At 32.1% G+C, this 17,620-nt stretch overlaps 1 protein-coding gene across 1 annotated transcript; it reads left to right on the top strand.

Moving 5' to 3' along the window:
* Positions 1–4,087: 4,087 nt before the first annotated feature.
* LOC145584653 (protein NRT1/ PTR FAMILY 5.4-like) lies at positions 4,088–16,653 on the top strand. Its single transcript, XM_081641467.1, has 5 exons — positions 4,088–4,303; positions 4,432–4,649; positions 6,371–6,885; positions 14,674–15,011; positions 16,000–16,653. The coding sequence occupies exons 1-5, from the start codon at positions 4,243–4,245 to the stop codon at positions 16,506–16,508; spliced, it is 1,641 nt and encodes a 546-aa protein (XP_081497593.1). The 5' UTR covers positions 4,088–4,242; the 3' UTR covers positions 16,509–16,653.
* Positions 16,654–17,620: the final 967 nt, after the last annotated feature.

Below are 17,620 nucleotides of genomic sequence, written 5' to 3'. Positions count from 1 at the left end.
TTCCCATCTGGAAGACTCACTAGACAATGTTATACAGGTCATATTTGTCACATTTGTCAAAAGACACGAGTCACAAGTCACATGGTTGGATGCGCCGGTATCAACGATCCAACCTAATTGATCCTTACCTTGTAAACTAGGTTTCACAGTGTTCAAATGGTCTATGATTTGCTGAATTTTTGCTGGAGGAACACCCGCAAGTGCTGCCCCGTCGGCTGCCGTAGCACCCCTCCTTGCGTGGTCTGGGACGCCGACTACCATCAGTCTTGTGAGCATGAACCGATTGACCACCTCCACCTCGGGCCCAGATCTTCCTCCTTTGCTCGAACCTGAGTCACCATGACCCCGACCCTACCTCCACGACCACGATCTTCCCACCAAGGAGGGTAACCATTAATCTGAAAGAAACCCGACACATCATGTCCTACTCGGTTGCAATGAGTGAAAAATTTGTCAGAATTATCCGTTGTTTGTTACGGTTTTGAACTTGTGTCAAGCTTGAAAGCCATTGCGTTCTCCCGAGCCACCGGTGTGACCATGGTGGACTCACCTCCCCGCAAGCACTCAACTTGAGTAATTTGTTGATAGCCTTATTGTAGACACCCATTTGTGTCTCCCTAAAACCAAACCCAGTGATGAATACCTTTTGCGTCGAATGATAATCGAACAAGGTGAAAGTGTGAAAGGTCAGGTGTTATAGTTGGTTTTTATTAAAAATTCTTTCTTTCTGTTTTCAAAAACAACACTATTTTATGAAAATAGCCAATCCAGTTTAGTTTGGTCCACAAAAAGGGTCCAATAATAGTGTAGTTGGATGGGGCTTGCAAAGAGCTTTCCAACGATATATTATAAGCCCAATTCCGATGAATAATGAGGAAGTTATGGCCCAAATACTAAAATGGGCCCGGTTGATCTTTACATGCGGCCCGATGATCTAGGGGAGGGCCCAATGTTAATTATTATTCCTAAAGTTATTAGAATTAATTATAGTCTTCTAGAATTTTCTAGAGGGTTCTCTTAAGTCCTAATAAAATTAGAATTAATAATTATATTTCGATAAATTTTACTTGGAATAAAATATTATTTTATGAAAAATACGATTTCAGTTTTCATACGGACTTTACGAGTCAATTTTGATTCATAAGTGGACTCCGTGTTTGAAAGCGCGTAGGAATCCAGGCTATCGCCAAACGACAGGCCTGTCGCTACGCGACAAGCCTTGTCGCCACGCGACAGAGCTTGTCGCCAAGCGACAAGTTTGGTTTTGCGGCGACAATGTGAAGTTTTATTCTTTATCAAATTCTACCTATTTCCGGACTGTTTTCTTATAAATAGGGTCCTGAACCTCCGTTTTTATTCAGGAATTCTAATCTACAATCATCAATTATCAATTATCAATTAACAATTAATCTATTTTCTAAATTCTCTCTAAGCTCTCATCTCTCTAACTTTTCACAAACACAATTCCGCATACACAAGATCTAGGAACACCTAGCCAAGTTCGAAGTTGCCTTCGCCCTAGACGTGAAAGGTTATAATTTCTGAGGGTTTGGTCCCTAATCTCTATTTCAATTATTTAACTTGATTTAATTATTTTATATTTTCCTTGAAGTTACTAACGCGTGTATTTTGTTATTAGAAAGAGATACGAGGCATCAAAGTATATAGTCTTATTGCTCTATTCTTGTAGAAAGCATGTTTGTTATTTATTAATTCCTAGCATCATGTTAGGATGTTATTATTGCTTTCTAGTATCATGTTTAGGGTGTTTCCTATGCTTTCTAATATCATATCAATATCATGTTAGTATCATGTTACGATAAAGCTTTGATCTTTATTGCTTAGTGACATGCTAGGGTTTGTTATTAATCTTGTTAGTATCATACCTAGTATCTTGCTATTAATATTATGCTTTAACATGATTATGATAATTATGATTATTATGATTTATTATGTTGCTTGATATTGATTATTTGTTGTTATTGCTTGATCACACCTTTTATGCATGTTTAAAGGGAATTTGTACTTGTAATCACGCTTAATAAGATAATTAATAATCTTGTTTAGGTTAATATGATTATAATTCTAGTGATCGCCAATAATAGTTTTGTTTGTGCATTAATATTCAACCAACATAGATAAACAGGTTTAGGATAAACTTATTGATTGTATGTTAGTCAGAAGCGCACATGAATACGAGAAGAATGAAGTAGAGGTCTTTTTAGGGCAGGTTCAATCTCTTTTAGGTTGGATTTGTACCTTCATCCCCGAACCCTATTTGGTTCAAGACCTTTTGGAGTTGACGATCTCCTGGATCGTTAAGGGGTGTAATCTTCACCTTGTGAACGGTTTACAAGTTCCTAAAACTTGTTGGCGACTCTTTTGCTCTAGCTTCCTTCCCTTTGGACGCCACCATACTTAAGTGTATGATCACAGCGGGGCTCAAGTGTGGGGTGGCTTGAAATATTCCCTACACTTATCAACCGATGGTAGCGAATCTTGAGCCAACAGTTGACCCCTAATCGAGCCATAAGCGTCATCAAGTCCAATCAAGAAGTGATGAACAAAATCCTCCCGCCTCAATTTTTCCACTTGAGCCACAATATTACATGTACACGCACCACAAGAACAAGAATGTACAAGAATGTATGTGATCAATTCATCCCAAATTTTTGCAATTTGACCAAAGTACACAGCCACGGAATCAGTCTTGCCTTACTTGCATTCACCCAAGGACAGATTTGAGTGCCACTAACCACACAGAAGCGGTTTTTCAGATTGTTCCACAAGAGATAAGCATCGTTATACTCTCCAATCGTTGCTCTTACCGAAGGGTCCAATGTATTCGTGATCCACGAGACCAACATTTAAATAATAGCCTCCCAATCCTCCAATTCCTCAATGTTCGTCGGTTTCTTGATACTACCATCAACAAAACCATATTTGTGCTTGGCCTTTAACGAGGTTCGAACCGCCCTCGCGCACTCATCATAATTTTCACCACGAAGCTGTATCGGGGTGATGATATATTACCAGGACCGTCACTCGAACCCATATGTTAAGTCATGTCTACCTTCGATTTTCCTCCATCGCCGCCAGTCATCGTCACAATGGGAAAAAAACGTAAAAAAAAAATAAAAAAAAATAAATTCACAAGTGTGCATAAATTATGAAAACTTACGTACAAAAATTAATTTTGGATCTTAACTAGGCTCTTGATACCATGTTAAATTAGTCACAAAGATTCAACAATGTTTAATGTATCTCTTCTCATTGATATTCACGGATGTACAAGTATATATAGCACTAGGAATTACAACCTAGCATATCTTCACAAGGAGATAATTACTATAATTCTATCATATCAAATCACAATAATATCCCACATATTCCACAATATTATCCTGCTATAACAATATTATCTTAGGGTATTCCAATAACTCTTTACTTACATTTGTCACGAATTCAATTTGGTTCATTATTAACCAGGTAAAATATTACTGATCCCTGAGATTAACCTATCTACTAACAATTAGTCTTGTGTAAGGTGGGTGTGCGTTAATTTTATTGTGAGACGGTCAGTTTGAGGGTAACTTTAACTATTTTTATGGTAACATTAGCCACTTAAATGGTAACTTTTAATTTGTCATTGGTTTGAATTTTATTTTAATTGTAATTTTTATAGATACAAAATTACATATTATAAAGGCTAATATGATTAATCCAATACATTATAAGTTTTTTGTTAGATAAAATTTATTATTAGAATAAAATTAATAATTTTGCAATACAAAGGGTCAATAAATTATCGTACACATGCCTTTTTAGAGAATTTGTAAACAGGTAAACACCCACTTACACACTTTTTTTTTTTTTTTTTTTTTTTTTTTTGGCGGTGATACCTTTCCATCACCATCCACAACTTTAACGTTTTTTTTTTTCCATTTTTCCCTCAAAAATAAAAAAATTCCACTATAAATATCTATCTAGTACTCAACCAAAAACAGAACAAACCAAGGAAAAAAAAAAAAAAAAAACAGAGCAAAAATAACCCTGAAGTCCCCAACTACCTCTCCCCTCTCAACACAACCTGATATACATACAAAAAAAATTAAAAAAAAAAAAAAACCCCTTTTATTTTGTATTTTTCTATATATATTTACGTGTCCAAACTCCAAGCTTTCAACTTTCAAGAATAAATTCTAGTCATCTTCATCTTGTCTTACCCCTTTCCTCATTCTCATGGATAATTCTAACATTAATCCTTCTAAAGGTGGATGGAAATCTGCCATCTTCATCATCTGTAAGATTTTATTTCTCAATTCATTTCTTTTTTACATTTTATTAAAATAAAAATAAATTCCCTTTTTTTTTTTTTTTTTTACTAACTAAATGTTTTTTTTTTGGGAATAAAAATGAAAAAAAATGAAGTTGTGGAAATGGCAGAAAGATTTGCGTATTATGGAATAGCAGGGAATTTAATCATGTACTTAACAACAATAATGGGTATACCCCTTGCAACTGCTGCTAAAAATGTGAATTCATGGAATGGTGTTTCATCTCTTGCTCTCTTTATTGGTGCTTTCTTTGCTGATTCTTATCTTGGTCGCTTTAAGTCTACTCTCCTTTCCTCATCCGTTTTTCTCATGGTAAGTTTCGCTTTTCCTTTTCCTCTACTTATGGAATAGTATCCACTTTCGCTTTTTTAATAAAGGCTCTGTTTGTTTTGACGGAAAAAATTTTAGTTTGGTTTTTAAATTGCGGAGATAAAACTAATTTTGAAAGGAAGCTAAGGATGTCACATTTTGCCACCCTACTTACCTCGCTTTTCTCTCCTTCCTTTCGATCTTTTCCCTTCCACGCACTATCAAGGGATGTTTTTACAACTGTGTTTTCCGTTGAAAATTGTAAATTCTGTTTTCCATCGAAACAAACAAAAGTTGAAGAATATATCTACGGTAACCACTTATGGCTTGAGATTAAATTTCGTCTATAACCTTGGACTTCACTTGAGTTTTTACAACTGTGTTTTCCGTTGAGAATTGTTGAGAATTGTAAATTCTGTTTTCCGTCGAAACAAACAAAAGTAAAAAACTACGACAATTACTTATGGCTTGAGATTGAAGCTTTGGACGTCAATTGAGTTTTGAACTTGTTAACACCTCATTTGTTTCCCTTTCCCTTTAGGAAATTTAATGAATAATGCCAAAAAAAAGGGTGTGTAATGAATGCATTTTTATTTTTATTTTTTACTTTATGTTTTTGGGTGCTAAAAGCTCCTTAAAATAATTAGTACGTGATTATCTGTCAGTGCCATTCAACTGGTCTATCCAGGTCATACTGCTCTCTCTATCATGAAGTGCTCATGATACTAGAGGGTGAAAATCAAGTCATACTCATGTCATTTAATGAATATGACATCACTAGTTGGTCCTAACATAAAATTTAATAAGTTTAGTGGTAGAGCTAATAATATGAGTATAAATTTCGTACATGTTCGTGTTCATTAGTGTATTTAAATTGCATCAATTGTGATATTACGGAGTTATTAACAGTATATGATATGTGTGTGTCTCATATTCTATATAGATGGTAATGTGCCAATGTGGTATTACAAAATTTATAAGGAATATGATATGTGTGTCTCGATCATACTGTATTTATTATGGATGGTGTCCATAAATATATTTGAAATGTTTAAAACATATTTTTACACTTAATTACCTTTATTAGTGGTGTAACTGTGTAAGTCATGTAACTGATGTTGAGTTGGTGCCTTGAGACTTGAGAGAAATCAATACATTGAAACTTAGAAGGTTTGTCAAAATTATGCTTATTTTAATATATTAACTTTAAGAAAATAATTAATTGCTTGTTATGAAAGAGTATACGGTTTTTACAGCTAAAATAAAAGTGTTACTATATATGTTCCACTTTCCCTAAAAGAAATGCGAATTAGTTAGGGAAATTTCCAACTTAGGAGAAAAAAAAAAATTGAATCTCTAATGACTTTCTTCGATTAATTCCCTAGAGCTATTGAACAAGTCAATAACTTAAATATTGTTTTTCTATAATAATCCGACATGATACGATCTTCTCAAAGATATGATATTCTAAATTAATTTAAAAAGTTAAGTTTAATTTTATAGTGATAGTCAAAGTTCGGATTATTCGTATCAATCTTTATCTTTCAAAATTTAACAAGTAACTTAATTTACTTACGAATAATGAAAATTCATTCGAAAAAGTAAAATCAACAACAAAAATCGCAAAAAAGTCATTGTTGCAACTTGCGGGTCTAAAAGTTTATGATGCACTCATAATTCTCATGGGACTAGCTGATTTATTATGTTTCATTTTTAATCAACAGGGATTGATTTTGTTGACAACATCAACAACCACTAAAATCCCACAAAACATTCGTACACCCTTATTTTTCTCGGCTCTTTACATAACGGCTTTGGGTGAAGGTGGTCATAAACCATGTGTCCAAACCTTTGCTGCTGATCAATTTGACGAAAATACCCCTGAGCAACGTAAAGCCAAGAGCTCATTTTTTAACTGGTGGTATCTTGGAATTGTTGTTGGTGCAACAATTGCCGTGGTTATAATTGTTTATGTGGAGGACAACGTTAGTTGGACCGTCGGGTTTTCCATTCCTACTATCGCCGTAGGGTTGGCTTTAGCGGTTTTTATCTTTGGATGTTCGACTTATCGGATGGAGCGGCCCGTGGGGAGTCCGTTTACTAGAGTGGCTCAGGTGGTTGTCGCCGCTGCTAGAAAGAGGCACGTGGTTGAGACTAGCAATGGTCGAGGGTTGTGCCACGATGATGACGTTAGTCATGGATTGGATGCGCGTAAATTGGCTCGTACTAACCAATTCAGGTAACGTCTTCATGACAACTTTTATGTTACAATTTTATTCTACTTGGTTTAATGCTAGTTAATGTCGTCGTCTAAATAAACTCTTTTTATTCCGTAATTATTATCATGGCTTATATGCCGTTAATCCCTTTCAATATAACTAAAATACGTAATTATTATCATTGCTTATATGCCGTTAATCCCTTTCAATATAACTAAAATACCATTCTAGCCATGATTTTACATATATATTTTGTTCCCCTTGATAAAAAAAAAATATTAATTTAAGGTAAAAGAACACTATTACTCACTTCAAATGTATTACTATTAATTTGCAATTTGCCAATTTGTATTTATTTTGGATATAAGAAAAAAAACAAAAAAAAACAATGGGAAACATTGTCGTACTACTACTAGTTGCTAGAAAAAAAAATGAAAAAGCTCACTTGGATATAATATTTGATAACGTATTAACGTAACATGTAGGTCAACTGCTGGGACAATGTGATTCAAATTTGACACTTAATTAACTACGAAATTGATGCAATAATTAATAAATCGTAATTAATAAATTAATTGTTATTTAGGATATAAATTGACATTAATTTGGGATTAGTCGGCAAGTCTGATATAATTCAACACGAAATTAGTCGGTAAAGTCTAGGATTAGACTATTAGTTTATGACTTTAAGACCTTTTAAGTAGTGTTGGTCACTCCACTAAGTAGAATAAGCAAACTTTGAAAATTATTTGGGATTGAAATTTTTTTCATTTCTTTTTATTGGGTGTGATGATTTGATGTAGATTTAAAAGCACGTTTTAATTAGCAAATTCACTTGATGACAACCCTTGATGGAATGAGATTTTCTCGAGTTCTTTTCCTCCAATTCTCATCTTGTTATTAAAATATTTAACTTAATATCGTCATATTTTGTATCATTATTTATATCTAGCCCTTCTATTGAGAGTATGTTTCAATTAGAAAGCAACATTGCTTTTTAAAAATATTTAAATAATCCTTAATATCTTTGATTACTGTATTAATAAAACTTGTATTAAAAGTTGACTCTTTCTAATCACAAAGGCTAGTGCTGACACTGCTGAGTACACTAAAAACCAAATATAGTACTAATAGAAGAATTGAGATCTTCTTTGTTGCACATATAGTATAATAATGGACATCACATGAAATAAAGTAGATTCCATACTGAAGGTTGTTATATGTTTAGTAAATTCATCTATACAAAAAGTATCATGCATCATCACAAAATATTCAAGTCCAAGAAAGAGGGGCAGTGGCCAGTTAAGTCTAGGGATTGGGTGCTTTTCAAAAAAAAAAAAAACTTTCTAGGGATTGGGTACCGGTTTATCACGTACCTTCAATTTTAAGGTCCTTAGATCGTGTCTTTCCTTCATCTTATCTCATTTACATAAAACAAAAATAAAAACTTGGACTCAAAATACACCAAGCTAAGTCATTAGTAAATTAAGATTACCTCATAAGTCATTATGAGATAATTAATTAAAATAATATGATGATTCGGGTAAAGATTATGGTCTATATTATATTCCTTGTTGGTGCATCACATTACTACTTACTTTAAACTTTACAACAATCTCATTAATTAGCATCTAACAATAGTCATATAACGACAAAATATAGGAAAGAAGGGATAGTAAATGAGAGTAACGACAAAAACATACAAGTTTTTGTTCTATGCTTTGCATTTGTTTCTTTTGTGGAAAACATTCTTCCCATTACCTTTTGTCTCATTTTTTAGTCTAGTAGAATTGAGGAATGGATGCTTTCTTTTTTTTTTTTTTTTTTTTTTTTTTTTTTTTTTTTTTTTTTTAATGTAAACATACATATTAGTATATTACATACATTGATCATTGGATTTTTCTAGATTGAAGTAAGAAATAAAAATGTTCAAAACTTTACGAATGAAAAAAAAAACCCCGATATTCTGGTAGTAGATATTTTAAATAAGACCGAGCTGAGGAAGTAATAGTGTAATACGAAGTACAAAATATGGAGGAATTAATTTCATGAAATGGTTCTATAATGTGTTATTTCTTAGGTACCAATTTCTAAGTTTTAGTGATTAATAAATTTAATTTTTACTCATTTCGAGTTACAATTTTACTGATTAAGATTAATTTTTGCTCATTCATTATTATAATTGTTTTATGAGTTTACAATTTTCTACCAATTAAAATTAAATATCATCTAATTTGGATATGTTTAGATGTTAGGTCTTTAATATTGTCAAAGAGGAATTCTTTGTTTACTTGGCCCACATATTAATAAATTTATTCACAAATACATGTAGTAATCAGACAAATGTTAGGTTAAATCTATCCATAAATACTTAGCCAATAAGATACTTTTTCAGTTCCATGCTTTGGGTTCTCAAGGGACCCAACTACTTCTACTAAAAGTCAGCCCATACTACTCTTATTAATTATTTTTTTAAATTTTTCTTTACCCCATTAATAAAAAAAATTAAAAAAGTAACTCGAGGGATGGCCGTCATCATCAATTTAGTCAAAATTAACAAAATGCAATGCAAAATACTCATCAATTAGATCATTATTAAGCTCCACTAAGCAGTTGCATGGATTTTTTTTTTTGCTTTTTACCCTAAATTCTCAATACTTATCTTTAGAGCTTAAATATTTGTTAGTGAATTAATAGTTTGCCTTTTCTTATTTGCCATTTCTTTGAGTTACCAATATTACATATGAGGTTGGAAGTACACCGGACAAAATCAGCCTATTTTTAAATACTCAATAGAAATTAAAATTGTATCTTATATTACATGATTTGATTTTGACATGAAGAAATTTTTTTGATTAGATTCGAAGTGACCCAAAAGTTAATGTGACTAATATTATCTCGTTTATCCTAACTACTTGATTGATAATAGATTCAAAATCAAAGCTATATGGCATGAATCAAACCAAATACCACAATCTATTTGCCCATTGTTTTAGAAAGATAGATGTTTGGTATAGGAAGACAAATCATGTGTTTTTTGACCTATAAGTCATTGGCCTATTGCAAATGGTCATTGTAAAGTCAAGAGTTTTTTTTTTTTTTTTTTTTTTTTTTGAACTTTAAACATGTTTCTTCCGTCTTACTAAGATTGTCCCATATTGTTTAATTAGTTTGTTTTTTTCAATTATAATTTATTCATTTGAAAGAATGTGGAGTACCATTGAAGTAGTGAGGCAAATTCAAAATCTCATTTATTGCATTGTGAGATTATGAGACAATTTTAGTGGGAAGAAGAGAATATAAAACTATATAGGTGTTTTGGACTATATGAATTGATTGGAGGCCAAGAAGGTGCTTTGTGGTTAAGAATTTGTACTCTGTATTTCTTTTTTGGAAGACAAATTTCATTCTTTTGCCAATAAGAATTCAATTTAGTGAAATATATGACAAATTGGGTCTAATAGTTAGTTGTTCTAGCATTCTAGCTTAAGATCCTTAGCTTTTGTTTTTGCAGGGTTGTACATTGTACTATTAGGCTACTAGCCTCTTTTTATGGGTCACAAAAATGGTCAAATAGTCCGACCAACATCATTTATTGGGGATCAACCTAAGACTAAGGCAACAAATAGTATAGGGCCACTTTCATAATAAAGGCAGAGAGAGCAAAGTTGGGTAAAATCAATACAAAATTTCTTTAAGATTATGCTCCACAAGATTTGGACCATTATTTGGTGATGGCTTGTACTATTAAACTTTTTTTGATCACAAAAAAAGCATATCTAATATGATAATGACAAACCTAATGAGAAGACATTTCCGGGCAAAATTGAACCATAACTTTGTCAATTTTACACATTAAATCACCTTTTTCCCCCTAACAATTGCACTAATCTTTCGACACATCATGAACAAGTCCATTTAATTTTGAACCATCATTTGTTATTCATGCGATACTATTTTAATAAGATTCTATGTACCGTCAAAAAATCCACCAAATCTAAATAGCTGTAATATAGAGTAGAATATAAGTTTTCTATAGTGTACTCCCTCCGTCCCTTAATTAGATTCCTATTTCTCTATATTATGTGAGGAATAAATGCTAGAAATAGAAATCTAATAAAGGGACGGAAAGAGTACGTTTTATTAACTTATGTGAATTTTAAATAGTATGAATAAGATATTTGGAAACAAAACCCTTATTCCTTCTAGAAAACACTATTATATACATTTTGGTACATAAGAACTAAAGAAGTACAAAGCACAAAAATGTAGATGGGATTCGATCTTAGTTTTTGATCCCCGCTGACCTCCCCACTAGTAGGGAGGGTTGAGTTGGGGTTGGATTTAGAGAATGTCAACTTTTTTTTTTTTTTTTTTTTTGGCCGGTGTGAGTCATGGGTCATGGACAAATCAATAAACAATCAAGGAAAAAGAATAGAGGAGATTAATTAAGTACGTATAACCATATAAGAATACGAAAATAAGTAAATGTAATTTATTTATTTATTATGTATGTAATCTATTCCCTTTTCCTATTAAATTGGGCAAATAATTTAGCCCTATAGTGATCCTATATTCCTATCCAATAAGGGACATGCACCCATGTCCATTAAGGTCCTTGTCCATTATATAAGAGCCTTGTAACCTTGATCCAAAACAAATCTACTCCCTCATAAAGCTTACCATACAATTAATAAACATCCAAATGTTTTTTTTTTTTTATTTTTTATTTATTTTTTATTTATTTTTTAAATTTTTTATTTTATTTTATTTTATGAAGTTTAGAAAACCACACTTGACATTAAGATAATATACATAAGTATAATAAGATCAATGGAGTATAAATGTATAAAAAGCAGTTTTCTTAACTATCGTTTTTAGGCAATATAACTTTTTATTTTGAGAAGCTTCATTGTTACTAATCTTACTATATATGCGTAACACCTGAAAATATTCATCTTACTAAAATTCTGAACCTTCTTTTTTGGTAAAGGTTGATACTCCTACTAAACATATCTTTCTAATTGAGGGGAACATTTGAACAGTTAAGATAAGGTTACCACTAATGCATATTTTACACAACTCTTAATTGTTTGGTACGGTTCATTGTTTCAGTTATATGCATGTATATCACTACACTCAAAATCTAAATATAGAAACCCACTAATTTTGAATAAGTGCATGCACCTTCATAATTTCTAAAACTTGCCATAAGTTTTGAACTTGTACATCCTTGGCCATAACATTTGAGCTTCAAGCTAAGCATCATTCCACTAGCTAAGTAAAACATGACATGATCATTCCAATTTGGTATACTTGTTTTGTCCAATTGTCCAAGTACGAAGTATATGATAATATGATATGATATGATGTGTGAGCCCAAGGGTACGGTACTAACTTGCTTATAGACTATCGAGTGTGTAACCTTGCAACCTACAAGTATCCTAAACTAGAAAGAAGATTTCTACTACCTCTGTTTTTTTTAGTTGACATTTTTTGATTTTAGCACTATTCACACACTTCCTTTGACTGTGTTATACGTAATGAAAAATAGTCATGTAGGATTTTGTTAATTTATCACGATATATATTTCAAAATATCAAACTTTTCATAACTTTTACTTATTAGTAATTAAAGTTAATGATTGAATTTATGCACTGACAAACGTGACTAAAGAAACGGAGGAAGTACTTATATAGTAATGAATGTGGAATCCACCATACATACTCTCTACTTCCCTAGAGGATGCATGTGGATTGGAAGTGGAAATGCATATGATGCTGTTTTCCATACTAACTACCAGATCCATATTGTGACATGATATCATAATAATATTGTATTTTTTTTTAGTTTTTTTGGTTAACATATTTCTATAACTCGTATTATGTTTGCAATAAAATAAGTTTAATGAATTATATCTTTAAATACAAATATAATATTTCTAAAAAAAAAAACAAATATAATAAGTAAAAATAATAAAAAGTTTATAATAAAACATACATTGAGATAATTATACCAACATATTACATGATTATGGAGACATTTTATCTTATGTATATATCATAACATCTAATTACAGTACAGTTTGTAAATAATGTCAAAATTCAAAATGTGTTAACTTAAAGAAATTTACTACTTGTATATGGAGTATCTGAATGAAATTTCTGGAATAATTTAGAAAGTGTATGTAAATGAAAACACCTGAGGAAATGAAGTAGAGCAACAAATATAAGACGCATGTGATTGACAAAGACGTAAAGGCAAACCCTGTAATTTTGAAGTTGAATTCACTTAACTTTGTTCACCACCATCTTTCTCATCTCTCTACTTATTGGAAGATGAGAACATGTCTTCGTTTTCCTGCATTTGCTACTTGATTGTGTTTTCATTGTGTTTTGACTTGCATGTTTTTTGCTTTTTCTTCCATACTTTTCACATTTTGCTAACGTCAACTTTTTTTTTTTTTTTTTTTTTTTTCAAAGTAGACCTTGAGATGTTATTTTATTTTATTGGTATGTACATGCATATGGTTGGATCAAGTCTAAATCCTCTTATCTCTTTTTAGGGTCTGTTCTGATTTAGTGAACTGAATTGATTGGAAATGAACTGAATTGAAGTGGATATTTCATGAGAGAAGGCAATTAGAAATTGAACTGAAATAATTGGAGTTGAACTGAACTGAAAATAAGGTGAAGAGAACATGCCCTTAACTCACTCATAATTGGTTGACTTGTATTACTTTATGAGAATCGAACTCTTTTGAATACGGTAAAAGATGAGAGTCATGAGACTAGACTTTAGCTTTGAGAAGATATCAAACGCCTTAGAAAGTACTTAGAAATACTCTAATACATACGGACCACAAAAACAATCACAACTAGCTCTAAACAAATGGTGTATCATTCGGTTTTTTGTTTTTTTTTTTTTTAAAAAAAAGGTGTATCATTCATTCACGATTTATTTTTTCGTCCTTTTCTCATTTTACATCTGCCTAGGTTAGCTTAGAGAAGGTGTCAAAATACCATAAAATCTACTTAGAAATACTCTAATACTAGACTAAATACTCTAATACTATACTAAATGATTCATCCCTATTTTTAGCTAGTACTTTTCTCATTTTGTTTACGTCAATCAAACTTCTAGCTTTGTATAATTCTCAATTTGCTAATCACAGTTAATTTCTTTGCCAAATTAAAGTAGTTTCTAAAGTACTAATCATGTGAAACTTAGCTTATTTTTATTAACAATAATACTCTTGTCGTCCAACTAAAGCAATATATTTGTTGTTAATCAAGCACTAGCAAAATGGTAAAGCGTGGAGTGTTAATCTCGAATACTCCTAGCTAGTATCTAACAATACTATACAAGTAAAACTTTAATATTATTTGATAATGGTTGATGATTTGTTGTTAAATAATTTAATGTAATCTGTATTTCTTTGTTGCATACAATTTTAAACATTCTTGAATCTGCTACGTTTTACAAGTATTTAGTTGTCTATTGCTATGTATATTCTAATTAAAATAAATTTTAGGCCATTTTAGTATGTACTTCCTTTATCCTTCTAATTGACCACTTTTAAGTGTCTAACTTGTAAATACCAAACCCTAAAATAAAAAAATAAAAAATAAAAACTAATGAATAAGGGTCAAGATCTGATAAGAGTCATTCTTTATTCAAAGAAATTAGAAATTGGTCATAAGATTTTCATTGAATATTTGTATCAAAAAATATTATATTTAGGAGATGACGCATACACTAAATTTGGCATTGTACATGTCTTTTTACAAGCAATCAAACTCTTGCAGATGTCTCGACAAGGCAATGATCATCGACGATAGAGATTCGTTGATGAAATCCAGAAACCCATGGAGGCTATGCTCCGTTAATCAAGTAGAAGAAGTGAAGCTCATAGTTCGGTTAATCCCGATTTGGGTATGCACCTTTGCGTACGCAATAATCGTAGCACAAGTCCATACCTTCTTCATCAAGCAAGCTAGCACCATGCAACGATCACTTGGCCCTAAGGTTTCAATCCCACCTGCATCTCTTCAAGTCATCCCTGGAATTACTATCTTAACATCGGTTCCAATCTATGATAAACTCTTCGTACCTTCTATGAGAAATATCACTAAAATCCCCTCAGGTACGAGTTTTAAATCGTTAAATATTTCGATTATTAATATCAAGTTTTTATTATAATACTTTGTAGCAGTCACCCCATTAGAAATAAAAACTATGTTATTTTTTTCTCTTATAAAAATTATAGCCCCTAATGTTAATAATAACATTGATAGCTGGTACCCCATGGACATAATAATGACACTCGTCTTTAAAACCTGACCCCGCCACTGTTAGCAATGTTAGATTGGTAGAGAAAAATGTTAACTGTTCTCGTAACAGTCTAAAGTGATGTATGTTTCACTCTAGTCAATCTTCACAACCAATTAGTCGTAGAAGATGCTTTAATATGTGTCACGGATTGATCACTTCTGATTATTATAAGAGAATACAAACATTAAAATTGGGTAAATTTCAAGTTATAAGATGCGAGATAAATATGAGAATAACTTAACAAGGATTATGTATTCAATAAATTCAATATTGTTTATGTTACTTTTCTATTAGGAATCAACTTTATGTAGTGTCTTATGATACAATAAACACCTTTTTGTTTGGACAAAATTGCTTCTGTAGTTCTACTCTGTTAGCAAACTTGTCTTTTTTTGAAAATAAAAAGCTTGATAGAAACTTTTCAGTATATGAAAAGCTTGTTCTGTTCAATTTTTTTTTTTTAAATGTGTGCAAATAATAGCCAAAAGTTTTTGTTTGTTGGTTCTTGAGAAAAACTTTACAGTAAAGGAGATCTTATGATTAGTCCTACAATTAGTAAAAAAAAATAAAATCACTACTACACGAGGCGGTGTTTCTAGTAAGAGCAAGTAACGGGTAATAAGCTGAACTACTATGCTCTTTGCAGCGGAGCAAGTACTAATATTCGCAAATGTTAAATTTTTTTTCCCTATTTTTCTACACGTACGCGTACTAGTATTGTTACAAATCGGGAAAAATAATATATATGGATTGTATTATGTTTAATGGATGTATAACTATGTAGAGAAAGTTTCTTCCAGGTATAAGCTCACTTCATAGGATCGGCATTGGCTTGGGACTTTCCATCTTGACCATCGCGATAGCAGCTCTAGTAGAAAACATGAGGGTTGGTGTAGCAAGTAAGCACGGACTCATCAACGATCCAAAGGCTATAGTTCCAATGAGTGTGGGATGGTTAGTCCCCCAGTTTGTAGTGATGGGACTAAGTGATATGTTTGCATATGTTGGAATGCAAGAGCTTTTCTATGATCAAATGCCAGAGGACATGAGAAGCATGGGTTCAGCCTTAACTAATGGTGCAATAGGCGTTGGTGCTTTCATGAGTAGCGCGATTATAGTTGCTGTACAAGAGATGAGCAAGAAGTGGGGGGAAGAATGGTTGGTTAATGATCTTAATCGCGCTCATCTTGATGAGTTTTACTGGGTTTTGGCTGGGTTTTGTGCTTTGGATTTGGTTATATATGTATTGGCTGCTAAATGGTTTGTGTGGAAGAATACTACTCAAGTGGATCAAATCGTGATATGTTAATTAGAGAATGCATGCATATTGGTGTGACTATATATAATTAATCTTGTAGCTCAATATGAGGGTTGCCTAAATCATAATATATGTCTAAATATGTAGAAGGTTTGTGTTTGTGTGAGAAATTATCAATAGAAGTAGAGTTTGTTTGATAAAGTTCCCCTCTTCTAATGTGTCTTCTATAAGCTCATATTGTTATTCCCCTAATGTACACTCAAATGCAAGTCTTATATTCATTTTAGAGTAAACGTATATGTGAAAATGTACTCTGTCCCCATGAAACATCACATGTGACTGGATTAAAAAGAGACTATACAAGTGACGGAAAGTGTTAAGACATAGCCAGATAACCTTCCTAAACAACACATGTAAATGTCTTACATTGATAAAAGATAGAAAAGAAGCTATACTACTATTTCTATTGCCTTATGGTTATGGGATGGAACCTCCTCGTACTCTCTCTTAGTGAAGAATGCAGCCCAGAGCCCTAGGATATGTATTTAACAGTATAATTTTTTGTTTTTTGTTTTTTTTTTTTTTTTTTTTGGGGGGGGGGGGGGGGGAGATGGGAATCAAGTTCCGCCATACCCCAAAGTATTTGGGGGAAGCTTTATACAAAATTATTCATAACAATCTTGCCAGTTGCAATCAAGTGAGCTACTAAATTCCGTGCTTAGGAAATTCTTAGCCTCTAATCAATAACTTGAGCCTTCAATGGTTAATAACATCCGTTGGTATTAAATTATTCAAACCTTCTCGTCTCGTTAAAAAATAACATCCCTTGGTATTAAATTGTCCAAACCTTATGAGACTCTAGGAGTACTCCACTACTCCATATTGATGAATTCCACTTCCATTGCCTTATCTTTTGAGTCAAAAGGCGATGGAGTCTCCAAATTTTATCAGGCCTCATGCCATGATGAGTTGCTGGTACAATTATTTGAGGTAAAAAGAATTGAAGTTATTGACTTGTCACATGCCAATTTTAAAAATTCAACAGTGCTTTGACCACACATACACATTTATGTACAGTAATAACGAGAGTATTATAATCAATCAACAGTTACCAAAAATACCTCTACAATAGAAGAAACATTCATTTCTCCCAAATTTTAACA

The sequence above is a fragment of the Chenopodium album genome, chromosome 16 (genome assembly GCF_948465745.1).
Source record: "Chenopodium album chromosome 16, dcCheAlbu1.1, whole genome shotgun sequence".
Taxonomy (NCBI): domain Eukaryota; kingdom Viridiplantae; phylum Streptophyta; class Magnoliopsida; order Caryophyllales; family Amaranthaceae; genus Chenopodium; species Chenopodium album.
The sequence above is the reverse complement of the archived record's forward strand: the minus strand, read 5'-3'. Positions and strand labels throughout refer to the sequence as shown.